General features: G+C 34.3%; 1 protein-coding gene across 1 annotated transcript in view; it reads right to left on the minus strand.

The window, feature by feature from the left end:
* Nucleotides 1-235: 235 nt before the first annotated feature.
* The window catches only part of LOC124534892 (RNA-binding protein MEX3D), a 47,661-nt gene continuing 33,561 nt past the window's right edge, over nt 236-14,335 (minus strand). Inside the window, exon 2 of the mRNA XM_047110932.1 lies at nt 236-2,547. Coding sequence (XP_046966888.1) covers nt 1,667-2,547 — 881 coding nt within the window. The 3' untranslated portion in view covers nt 236-1,666. The remainder of the gene's footprint in view (nt 2,548-14,335) is intronic.

The following is a 14,335-nucleotide window of genomic DNA, read 5'->3' on the forward strand; positions in this document are numbered from 1 at the left end:
TTGTTATTTTGTATAATTCAGAATAAGAGTTCCTTGCATGCTACACATAGCTATTGAATTACTATGTTCTCTGATCTAAGGTAACCTTCAAAATCATCGTTTTACTGGAAAATATGATGTCATTCTCGTCGTTTTCTTTCTCATCGTTTCGTGTCTATGTGACTTGTGATGACAATTATGATTTGTAATTGTGATATATGTTAATAGAGGGTAAATAAAAGATTCAAATCGAAATTTATAGTTTATATTAGATTTATAATAAGATATGTAGTCTACAAAATTTCACAAATTTTCACAACGTTATTTGAACCTAAAGCGTCTACCCATTTTATTATGAAAATAAAATTATCGAAATCACTGGATCTACGTTCGATGGGGGCTGATTTTACGTAACCATTATTTTTTAAAATATAATCTAATAGGCAGTTTTTTTATTCTCGCGTATCTTTACATGAGTAAGTCAAAAACTAATAACGGTAAAAAAATAAAAAAATATCAATTCATAAAAGCAGCCCCCGATAAACCAAACAACAACGTCGACCGATACAAATACAATTATATTTATTTTATTATCGTTATATTTAACTAGAGTTATACAGAATAATGATTCCTATGAAATATAATTATGTATTCTTTAAATTTATTCAATATAATAATAATAATAATACTTAATAAGTATTGATAGGTAATGATTAGTCAATGTCGTGCTACAAACTACTATAGTTTATAATAATAATAATAATGAATGAATCGTATTATTTCTTTATCATTTATTACTTTAAATTTATTACTTGATATTAACCACTAAACGAGCGTACAGCAGCCTCGACCCGCGCCTCTCGGGCGCGGGCGCACATAATCACAAAAAAACATCGTCAACACATAAAATAATAATCAATAATAATAATCGTACAGATAAAAATCATTCATAAAAACATTACAATAAAAATCTAAACATTAAAACACACTTAAAACAAACATTATATTAATATTATCGTAATCATAGTGTGTACGTATGTATATCATTTAAGCGAATAATCGTACAGTCAAAATAATGAGCATGGCGCGCGGGGGAGCGGTGCGGGCGGCGCGGTGTCGGCGGCTGGCGCGGGCGGCATTACACTACTCTACCTACCACTCTCGGGCGGTACCACAACACGTCACAACACGCCGCAATCATTACCTATCAACAACACATTGGCTAGGCCGCTCCGCGCCTCGCGCTCCGGCCGCGGAGCCCGCTCCCCGCGCCGCCCGTCCCTCGCTTATTATATTATTACGATATCTTAATACTTTACGCTACTACGTTAGGTAAGCTTTATAAATTTCCATTTCTCATTTATGCTATCAATAATAATAATTATACAACTTTTTTTAAATTTTATGCTTTTTTTCGAAATTCTATCGTAACCTCGACTCTCTCTCCGGCGACGAGCGCGGCGGGCGCTCGACGACCTAATAAAAAACGTTCATAATAAGAAAATATATCGTGAGTAACTCTGCCGACTTACGATAGGTACGGCGCGGCGGACGGGCCGTGCCGGCGAGGCGCCGACTTTTGGCACCAGGATTTCGATTACGCGACTTTTTTTTTTTTAATATTTTCATAACGATTTAAGTAAAAAAGGTTCCGCGTCGGCGGGAACGTGGCGAGCCGCGTCACGGCTTACGAGATAATACGGATGGCCTGATGCGCGGGCACAGCGCACGCCGGGCAAGGCGCTGTCGTCGCCGCCAGCCGCTGCGCACACTCCAGGCAGAACAAATTGTGGCCGCATGGCACCAGCGCCGCTGCCACTCCACGCTCAGCGCACACTGCACATGTGCGCGCCGGTGATGCGGCCGGAGATGGCCTTGGTGGGCCCCATCCCCACACCCCGCCAGCGCCGGGCGATTCGAACGACGGCGACTCGCCTAGGCCCTCGTCACGTTCCGTTGAAGACCAGATGCCCAGCAGATCGCCAAGCCGCCCCGAAGATCCACTGGATGAGCAGGAGCCAGCCGATGAGAATGCGGCTTCTTGCTCAGGGCGCAGCAGCGAAGCCAGCCCGGCGCGATAGAGTTGCGCCAGCGGCTCGCCTTCCGCGCCTGCGACGGCTCCTGCACCCGTCGCACCGCTCGCAGCGCCCGTGCGCAGTGCGATGTGCGCTTCAATTTCTTTGCGAGCAGCCTCCACACTTTCGGGCAGCCCCGTCACTTCAAAAACAGGCTCACGTTCACGCGATGGGGTCACAATGTATGTATGCGTCGTATGCTGGATACGCTTGATGGTGGCTCCCTTGGGGCCAACCACGAGCCCTACGACACGGTAGGGCACGCGCACCTGCGCGGTCACATGTCCGGGCGCGCCGGCGGGCGGCGGCGGTGCGGCCCCACACTTCCGTGAGGCGCGTATCTGAGAAAAGTGCTCGGCGGCGGAGAGGATCTCGCGCTTGGCACGTGCGACGTCCTCTTTGCGGCCTGTCACCACAAACACGGGCTCCTCACCGCGCACCGGTGTCTTAATGTAGGTGTTCGTCTTCGCCCGTAGAGCTTTAATTTTGCATCCTGAAACAAGAAAAAAATGCACTTTATACTATACTGTAGAAATAATTATATTCGACTTTAATACTTCATCCTCCTTTTAATTGTTTACTGAAGTTGTAATAATTGTTACATAATTGTATATATTAACATTATTATAAACATTAAATTAAACTTTATACAGAAACTAGACGTACGACAAAATTATAAATGTTTCAAAGCAATTGCCGCCCGGTGTCAATGTGAGTATCACCGTATTCTACGCTAGCCGGACATAATTGCATTGCGAGGTGGCTACGTCACTTGACGGCGGCAGGCCGTTCGTGAAACACGTACATGTTTCTGTGTCTCCTTACTCAATTGTTAAGGAAGACCGTACGATAAATTTGAATTATTTACAGTTTATTATACGGAGTAATTGAGTACAGAAATAAATACAATTCTTGCTTTATTCCGAAACACTATTGTTTTGTTCCAAATACAGAGATCCACGTGGAGTGGAGTTTGTATCCCGTACCGACACAGGCTTTTGTTGTATATCTATCTTGCTCGCGCAACCCCAATGCGGTAAATCATGGTAGCGTAGCGTGCAAAGTCCTGCCGTACGGAGGCTCGACATCGTAATCGATTCGCATGTTATCTTAAGAAACTCTCATACAAAAAATGGAAAACAGTTCTGTATTGATACATGAATATACTACAATAATACAATATACTTAGATTTACGTCATAGAAGAGAAAAATAATAATATAAATGGGAAATCGTATAGTGATCTATCACCCTCTAGGGTTATGAATCACAGGTCGTTGGCCCAATACGTTAAACTACAATCTTTCTCGCTGAGTGCCATCTACTTTTGACATCTTTTAACTTTATTGTGGTCTGCGGTTTCAAACAATGGATTCTCATTATTTCTCTTGTAGTAAAAGAAGAAAGAAATATTGACCAAAGAAAACTTTTATGCTAATAAAAATATAAGTACTTGTATCTATTACACTCATAGGTAACTATCATTAGTTTAGTGTATCAAAAGAACAGAATAAAACAGTAAATTAACAAAAGTGCATATGAAAGCCAGCGCTTTAGAAACCGAACAGCAATACCGTTTAAGTTTTATGTACGATACTAAGCGCTGGCGGCGCGCCAACGGCGCTGCTCGACAAATTAACGCTGACCCAACTCGCGATCGCTGGCTTCGCTAATACGCCTGCCGCTAAATGCTAAAATAGATATCCCACAGCTTTAGCAAGACTCTATACTAAACCCGTAAATTATGAAAGCTAATATAATTTTTCCCCAATAAACTTTATATGTTCAAAGAATTGATTATTCATGTATTATTCCAAATATCTGGTTTGTTATGTAGTTGAAAGATTAATATGTTGTATTAAGAGTAATTTTAATGTCTAGAGATAGTTGTCACGTATACCTTTGTCCCTCAGCGTATAAATAGGTTGCCATAGTAACGATACAAACTGGGGTTCGCTTGAAAAATGTTGAATTATTTAGCACAAGGTTCAGTCACAGCGTATTGTGGAGGGCGTAATAATGACTGCGGAGCGTCAAAGCCTTTGGTGGTGTAGAGTCGCGTCAGGGATGACAGCGTTTCATTTTTACTGAGCTACGTGTGTAACGAACTTCCTCAGAACTTTGTATCGCCACGTATTTCGTTTCAAAGATTTTTTCATCGCTTGTTTAAATAGAAAAAAAAAAATTAGAACATACATGTCATGAAACTAATTTTGTTATTACGACTTGTAATGCACTTGAGTCAATGTTTACAGCAGAGATAAAATCTACGAAGCATGTTGTATATCTTATAAGGGTGGATACAATTTCGATACTCTAGAGGAAAGACCCTCCAAAATTCATTAGGTTTGTATTACTTCTCTCCCTAACGAAGAGAGATGGCAATAGTCTGTCCTTTTCTCCTATCTATAAGCTAAACGCGCCAAATGTTCAGTTTCTGAATTTTGGAGCTTGAAACCGCGTGCAATTAGAAAAGTTTTCTGTTTCCGTTGTAGTATTATAATTTTATTTAATACATAAAGAATACACAGAGAATTATTTATAAAAATGAAGTCTCAACACATTTAATTGTTAATACACGTATAAAATAAACAGAAATACGCCCAACACGATACAAGTCTCTGATTTATTATTTAAGGGATCGGGATTACAAGCACACACGCGGATATTATTCATGCAATGGTTTTGTTAAATAATGTTGAGATAAAAACCGTATTTTAACGAACGTACTGTCGATAATTTTAACATATTTTTTTGTATGAAAAAGGACGATATTAACGACGACGAATCAATGATAGCCGACAGTGTCAAAAAAAGTAATAATATTAAGTGATTCTAGTATAGTAACTGAAAAAAAAAATTCTCGTTATTAAAATGACGCTGACAGGCCTACAAAGTAGCTTTCTATCCGGGCTATTCAATTAAAATCCATGGAACTGAAGTAGCAGTATGCACTAGTAGCAGTCTTGTAGAACCTAGTTCGCTCTCACCTACATTCGTACGCGTAGCTCGTAGCGGCCACTGCACTCTACGCCGTAGAACCGGGTCACTGCGCCGCACGCTACGGTATTTTTACGATTTTCATATATATTTTTTTATAATTTACACACGCCGGTTTCACGTGGATACGTTTTGAATTAATTTTGATTGTCTATGGTAATGCTTTTTACTTATTATATTTTTTTATTAATGAGATAAGTGCTGTGTATTTTTAGTTTAATTTCTACAGACAATACAATTATTAATTTATTTTAGGTCTCCTGATATCCTATTCAATAATTCAATAACGTTTGAGAAATATACTGTGTGAATAGAGAGATAACGATTAAAAACAAACTATTCATCATCATCATCATCATCATCAGCCTATTTTTGTCCACTGCTGGACATAGGCCTCTCCCAGTGCACGCTACTGTGGTCTTTCTCCGGATATTAAACATTACTAATAAATGTGGTATTAAAAAGTACATAATGTTAAGTATAATAATAATCCATGCATAATAAATTCACATTATATGTACGTTTGTATATATGGTAAATTAATTATAAATAAAAATGTAATATAATGAAATCTTTAAAATTAAAATCCCAACAAAATTGTAGTGTAGATATATTCTTTATAAAGATAGTTATAGATAGATAGGTACTAAAAGTAAAAATCATTTTAATCATTGAAAATCTCTATTTGATTTACTTGCAAAGAAAGCTATATTTTATTATTTATATATTAAGTATTAAGTCTGGGCCTTAGTGTAATATTCCAGTTATACACATTTACAAAATTACATAAAAGAACATTGTGGGAACGCATTACTTACAAATAGGCAAGTAAAGATGACCTGATAATAAAAATAAGCAAAGTTTTCTGAAAGATACTAGGCGAGTAGAAATGTAAGAGCGTTGTCATAACAACGGCGACCGGTTGGCAGGGGTGGCCAACCTCGTGGCGTTTCGCCGCGCGCTAAAGCTACGAGGTTTCCCGCGCACCCTACAGCTGTTTCTATATACTTTGCTATAGACACACTTCCGCCGTACAATAGGACCCTGGAAATGGGCACCTATTTATTCCCTTTTTTAATATTTTGTAAGCAAAAAGTATCATAATTTGAATTGATTATATGTAAAAAAAATATTGTCCATTCTTTTTTTTCACAATAATAAATGATAATGTTGACTATTGCTTTATCAAACATAGAAGAAACATTTTCATCATAGTGATTTGGCTGAGAGCCAGCGGTGACGCATCTCGTTGTCATAAACAGAGCGTCATAAAGAATAGATAAATGCGGAGTCAGTTTTTTTTTCAAGAAATTAAGTCTATGTTCAAAATAATGAGCAACATTAAAATTAAAGTTCATTTTGTAAATCGAACTGTTTACTTTCATTTCTATAAAAATGAAATAGTTATTTAAATATTATTTATTGTATTTGAGAGACTTTTAATGTTGTTTCCCGCGCAAAATGACTTCGAAAACCATATTTTTAAGTAGAACGAAATGTCGCATGCGGTGTTTCAGCAAGTGTGTTCGGCGTACGGGTGTGGGGGTGGAGGCGGGTGTCAGGGGTAGGAGACATGCGGAGGGCGCGGCGCCGCAGGGGCGCGTGCCGTCATCGATCGATACCGGTCAACGACCCTAGCCGGTGCATTGGCAACCCCTGGCCGCCACCGCCGCGTCGTGCGAATTTAACCCACATTTCAACTAATTGCGCGTATCAGAAAATCATTGCTTGTACAGGTCATGTCCATGCTTTTATACATTATATATATACAGATGAACTATAATATAAATCTATATTAATATTAATAAGCTGGATAATTTGTACGTTAGAAACCAGATGTTTAGGTAGTACCAGTCCAATTGGTTTTCATGCATTCTTTTCGTTTATTGAGGAAGGTAGTAAAGTCTTTACGCTATGTTAAGAAGCACAGGCTGCACGAGGGCAAACCACTTAAATCAGCAACAAATATGGCATGTTCCATGAAAAACGCACATATCATTCAAATTTTACTCGGGTGTCAGTCAACCATCTAGCAATATATATAAAAAATATTGATTTCAGTTATCAAACTATAAATGAATACATTTCGAATGTAATTAATTAAAAAAAATTACCTGAACTCATTAACCATTTTACCCTGTTTTTATTAGATCATGAAATCGAAAAAGATTTTTTTTTAGAGTGCATTATTTGCGTCTAATAAAATTTACAATCGACTAGCTCTATTAAAAATAATCATATTTCATAAAGAAGACCAAAATTAAAAGTCAGAGGAAATTTAGCGAGGAGGAAAACAGTTTTCCTGGTGTTTCCCGCGGCCATTGCACTCGGCTTACGTAATACTAGGGCTACAGAGGTAACGAGGAGAGCGCTCGAACAAACGCAGTGGCGTAAGTCAACGACCCTCTATAATCTGAAAGAGGCTTTAGAACCATAACAATAGGCTTCTTATTAAAACGGCCCGTGGTGAGCGTTGGAATGATTAATGGTGTGTCTTTAGGTGTGCGGTTAGGGGCGTGGGGAGAGGTCGGGGTTGATCGAACTGAAATTGGTAGCGTTCAATGCCCACCTGACATTTGTTTTGGAATTACATTTCTATAAATTTACAATTGCCTAAGTATCACGTTAGAAATATTTGGTATAGTTGTTTCGCATTGCAGTGAAAGAACGAGGAAGTGATGAGAAGTGAAAGAACAGTGAAGCGAGGAATTCGTAGTCGATTTAGTAGCATTATGAATTTGGAGCAGTAGATGTTTTAAAAGACAAATTAATATTAATATTGCACAAGGGAAATGCGTTCTTGAATGTACACCATTTAGGTCGCAATTGTAATACTGACAGTCGGAAGTTACTTATCCAGCCGACCGGGATAAAACATTCGAATAATTTGAAACCTTGTTTCAATAGCCATAAACATTAATTTCGATTATAGTCGTGTAACGACTTAATACTTTATATGGCTGATGAGTGACACGTGGCATCTAGAGATAGTGTTGTAGGTGGGAGGGAGATAAAGATAGTTATTTCGTTTTGATCGCTCAGGATAGAAATGTTTCTGAAGAAAGAGCAATGGTAACCGAATGGATATTTTAGTACAGCTGTCCTTTTTACGGACTCGCTTAGTGATCCAAGCGTCTTGAATGAAGACCAACTTTGCTGGTCTAAAGAAATGTTATGAACGGGTTTTGGAAACTTACTTGGACGTTCCATTTGTATAGGACTGCGTCGGGTTACAAATATTTGAAACTAAGACGATGATAAAAGCGTATAAATGTACGAGTGTTTCAATAATACGAAGGAGGCTCAAAATAAACGTATTTTGAGCCTCCTACAGTGACCCTTTAAACGACTTCTCGAACTTAGAGGCCTTTTTAATTAGTCAGTTGAAGTCGAGTTACAATAACAGCCATTGTAAGCAGATTTTGCTTAGTCGTTGCTGAACATTACGCTATCGGATATTCAAGCTTTGTACATAACAATAATGTTATTACATACGCATAAATTGGTAGAATTATATTTTGTGAAATTTTGTTTTGGTTGAATTTTTTTAAAATAGAACTGTTCCAGCTTTTATTTCGTAGAATCAAATCACCGATATTATTTGATTGCTTTATTTAAAAATAAATCACCCATTTTTTTAATAATAATATTATGTACTTATGTCCTTAATATACGTCCTCGTAAATATAGACACATGCTCGTTTATAGAGGTAGGTGAATGGCTACCTACTACCTGGCTTATTTATTTATAGTCCCGCACCTATCTACGAAAAACAAGACCAAAATAAATTTTATTTATTTCTTACCAGTTATTTGAATCAATGTATAATGGAATTAATTTGTCAGTAAAGCTTCGTGTTATTAAATCTATTGACAAGAACCAACAAGAAAATGTTTACAGTTACACTTATACTGGTTGGAAATCAACAAATCCTAAACCCTTTTTAATAATAAGCGATATTTATTATAGTTTTTCGAATATAATATTTAAATTCGTTAATTTTTAACTTTAAAACGTACCTTCATAAATATTGCTGACTTTTATGAATACAAAATTTTAAACAGCTATCTTTTTCAATGGTAATGATACGCGTAAGTATGTTATTATATATCTATATTGAGACGCAATGTTTGTGTCGATGTCGCAAGGGTGCTAATTTTTACACATGCAACGCCATAAGTGTCTTTAAGGTCGTTAAACTCGCGAAAGTAAAAATAGCTTGCAATTATTACACTGCATTAGTTTAAATGCCGCGATGGCTCAGTGGGTATGATATTACTACATCTCAATAGTACTGCATTAAAATTGATCCTGCTTACTACTCAATAGTGTTGTATTTGCAGCTTAAATATACGATTAACATTGATCAATTTTATGAAATGACATCTTAAATTTGGTTTTTCTAGTTATATGTAACGTTTCATACTATCAATGAATAAATATGAATATAAAGTAGTCAATCAAACCCTCAGTTGCATATAATGTTGTCTGTTGTTGAAGATAATTACCTGAAAAGAAAAAAGAATATACATTAAATTTCTGTTAAATAATACTGTAGTAATTATATGTTTACACTTATATAATCAAATATAATTTTAAGTAACTTTTGGAAATAAACTTTTCAGATTCAACGCAAGAGTTATTGTTATCGTAGTTTTTATGTGAATATTAATGTTTTGAAACAAAATATTATTTTAGCCGACTTCGAAAATTGTGGTTTGTTTAAGCCTTTTATTATATGATATATGTATAATCATATAATGTATATACCTATTATTATATTATGTTATAAATTAACTTCAATTTTTGAGTTGTATATATAATACTATATGCATATATTATAATATAAACATATCGAGGTAAGTCAAACGAGGTCAGCTGACAAAAACCGGTAGAGGGTGTTGTATGCGCTTGAATGCAAGTGTCGTATTAATCAATTATCTGGTAATTATTTCGGTCTAAAGAGCTTTTCATGAGGAGATAAGGAGGTTCGCGATATGAAGGTGAGCTTTAAGCTCTTTTTAATTCTAAGAAAATAAGATATGATAAAACGTTTTTTATATATTTTATTCATGTATTTACATAAAAAATAGACACGAAATCAAAACATAAATCTATTAAAAAAAATCCACCAAAATAATATTTAAAAAAATTTACGACTTTGTGAAACAAGTATTAATTGATGTTATGTTTAGATATTTTTCTAAATCAAGACTAATTAAACTATATTTATAAATTTATTTTTTATTACATTTATCTATATTTGTAAAAGAAAATACTCATATAATTCCATTCTGGTTGGAACATAAATAAAGTAGCTTTCGATATAATTATCAACTTGAGCCTACAATGAATAACAGTCCTTGACCTTTTAATGCGAGATACAAAGAAAGCAACATTCATTATATAAAATAATATAAATGATGTTATCGTTTATGTAAAGTAATTCATTAAAATTATATATGTATTCCAATGTGTGCTTTCGACATTCTCAAGGCTGTTTTTCGTCTTTGATTTCCTAGTATACCGTGATTATTTCATATAATTTTTTTTTTTGGGAAATATGTTTAGTTTTAGCAAAATATTTAGGTTTATTTTGTCAATTCGCTTTGTCATTGTTACAGTTTTTATTTTGACCTATTATTTTATCAATCGATTGTGAGGGAATATATTCATTAATGATCTATAATACCTATATTATACATAATAGAGTTCTCTGTTACTTCTCTTCCATTAAATCGTGCATTTGACGTAGCATTTAAGGTGTGTGCAATTCAAGGCCATGCCAAATGTTCTTGACCGTTAATTTTGAATATTTAATAATTTATCTCTAAATATATATGTATTTCCATAATTTTGCACAAGGTTAAATTAAAACACGGCACCGAAAATTTAAGTATAGTCTATTGATTATTGCATAAGTATTTAAATAGTTTGTTTAGATTAATAGCAATTTAACGGATTTGAAAGTCAGTTAAGTTAAACTATTTTTATCATACAAGTTTTTGTTTAATTAATCTTTATCGGAGAACGAAATCAAGGTTGCCGATGAAGTGTTATATACATATGTATATTACAATCTCGTTCGTTAAAATGTTAAAATATTTCATTGACACCAGATGATAGTCTACGTTTAGGTTAATTGAGATGTATATTAAAATCGTTTTTAATAGAATCTGTGACTTTGATATTTAACTTAAAATTAATATATTACTATACATCAATACCAGAGATTCAGTTATGTTATGATACGATGTTTCTGAGTACATAGACAATGTTTTTTTTTTATATCTAAAAAGTTTCTATATAAGTAGATATCTTGCAATCCGCATGTCAGATGTTTAAATGCGACTATTATATAACTCACTTTCCTTTTTTTCTATAACAATATACATTCAATTAAAAAAAATATTTTAACTACATATATTTTGGTATAATGTTCCAAAGGAAATAGTATCAATGAAAATTTATAATTTACTATACCTAATATATTTTCTTGGTCAGTTATAAATAAAAGTAATCAATATACCTTTTATCAAAATATTACCTTTAGTTTCTAGGAAATGCCGTGATCGTGCTCAAAGCCAAATTTGAATGATCGTACTCTTGCAGACAATGAGACATAATTCTTCTCGCCAACGCCTGCACTCAATAAATTTGCCGGCTTATTTTTTATGAGACACTTTACAAGCAATGAAATGAACATTTCTTGTAATCGTATAATCCTAATTAATGTGTAATAAACAATCATACTCAAGACTGCGTGAATAACTTAAATTGAAACTTTTAAAAAGATTCACACATGTTACTCAAAAAAGTAAAAGTAAGTAACGAAATAAGTTAAGAATACATGTAAAATATTTAACGGAAAACAATTCCCTAAAATTACAATAAATAATAGAATAGTACTTTAGTCACGTACAACATATTTTTTTGTTCAACTAATGTATAATACAATCATTGTAATTTGAGCTCTATCGTATTGCAATAAGATCTACATATAGAGTGCTACAAAGGTTAAGTCATTATTTACTGTGTACACTGTACACGCTCCCGTGGGACTGGCATCGTGTAAGACCGATCCAAACCTGATACATTTTAACCCACTGAGTCATTTAACAGGTAAATCTTGAGTTTATATTTCTTAGATTTTCCTCGAGAACTGAGTTATAAATTTCAACTAAAAATATAACACCTTGGAATATATGACTTAAGATAAAATTGTATATTGAGTTTATTAGTAGTATATAAGATATAAGTAATATTTTAGCTAATAAATTTTAAATATTTGATGATGAATGGTTTGAATATTTCAATTATTATATTACGTATTGCCTGATTGTAAATTTAATTTTCCTTTGGTCCTAGCCGACCTAACTACTTATTCAATGTGTGGTTACATCAAAATTCAAAGCACGTAGGTGACCTAGAATTATGTAGGTATTAAAGATGTCTTTTTAATGGGCTCAAATACCCAAAACTAACCGGATTCGCAAAAGCTATGATATTTTTTTTGTCACTTTAAAGTATTATTTGAGATAAAATCTGTAAAACAAATGTACATTACATACAGTCCATATTTTTTGCAGACGTATTGTAGTTTAGTCACCTTTTGTTATTTTTTCTTATACGTGATATAACTCCATTCTTTATCGTAAATCAGAACCAGTATAACTGAGAAAAATGTAATAATAAAAAAACAATTTAGAATCGTATAACAAATAAAAATTTCTTAAAAAAAAAATTGACAACTAGACCGTGCTTCATTGAATGACAAGTGGACAGTGGAATGAATAATCTCAGTGTGTGACAAGGTTTTTTGAGCTAAATTAAAAGTGAAAACATGACACAACCTAACCCAACTCTACACTAGTGTTTCAGTCTTAAGAGGTGACAAAGCGCTCTCTGCTTCCCTGGTATATAGTTTTCACAAAGCCTAAATTACAAGATCTTTATTTAATAAATGGAGAATATTCTCCACGTCACTGTGGTCTAAAATAACTGCTTTATCTAAGTTCTCTAATAAAAGTAATTATTTGTAAATTTAACAATTAAGCAAGATTTAATAAGAGGAAGTACACTCGTATCTGATCTGTTTATATCATAATACACTTATTTCATTTTGTACGACCTATGGTTTTAGGTGTGTGTGTACTAAGTTTATATGCGGGTGAAAACAAAATGTTTGCGTTTATGAATATGTATTCCAATTTCGTTTATTTGGGTAGTCTTGAAACGGATGTACATTAATTTACAAATTGATCCTTGAGATCTGGACTAAGAGGCGACAATTGACCTAAATTTGATTGCCCTTTCAGAACTTAACTGATTGTAAGGATTACGCTAGAATTATGCTGATCAACGTGATTATTATGGTAATTAAATGAGGCATATGTACCTTGGTTTTCAACAAAAATTCTCACGGTTTTAGGTTAGTTGGGTCAAAGAAACCAGACTTCAGTATAGTTTTGCATGATTTTTCTAAAAACAAGCCGGTATGGGCCGGTTTTTTTAACGTTGTATGTATGGAGCAATAGGCCTGTTTTTTAATTATTTAAAAGGAAATATATCATATAATTATGATAATTTGATTCAATTAAGCACGATAGTTATTTCAATCTAATCATCGTTTCCTGGCATGTTTCTCAAGTAAAACAAAAATATAATATTAATTATCTTAAATTAGTTAGAATCGATGTGATATCGCTTTTATTTGTGGAGGATGGTTCAATGATCTCTCGTTTATGAATCAGGTGTGAAATTACGTAGTTACGTACGTACTTGCCATGCTGAAGTGTTTGGACGCACGCGAAAATATACTTTATTGCAGTCGAGTGAGGGGCCACTATTGTTTGCGTTACTAGTGTTTTAATTTCTGACGTAAGAGATTCGTAATATTAGGTCAATAGTATTGGAAACAGGCATAACAATAAAATCTCGTGTACAAATTTGATCTTACTCAAATTGATACAATATTATGCAATGGGTAGATGGTACCGGTAATGCGTTTACAATATTTTTGAAATTAGTATCGAATAAAACTATATAATATATAGTCGCATGCACTAAGCTTTTTAGAATATTGATGTTATTGGCTTGACCTGCTGGAAAATAAATAGTGTCTGACGTATGTGCGTTGTACTCACATGCAACTAACAAAATATATATGTGAATATACAAAAAACGACATAGTCTAAATAAATTTACATAATGTCAAGTTATATATAATACCCGGAGATAAAATCAAGCTCAAGGTTAAGCATATCGCTGAATTTGTCAAT

Source organism: Vanessa cardui, chromosome 13 (assembly GCF_905220365.1).
Source record: "Vanessa cardui chromosome 13, ilVanCard2.1, whole genome shotgun sequence".
In the NCBI taxonomy this organism is placed as follows: Eukaryota; Metazoa; Arthropoda; class Insecta; order Lepidoptera; family Nymphalidae; genus Vanessa; species Vanessa cardui.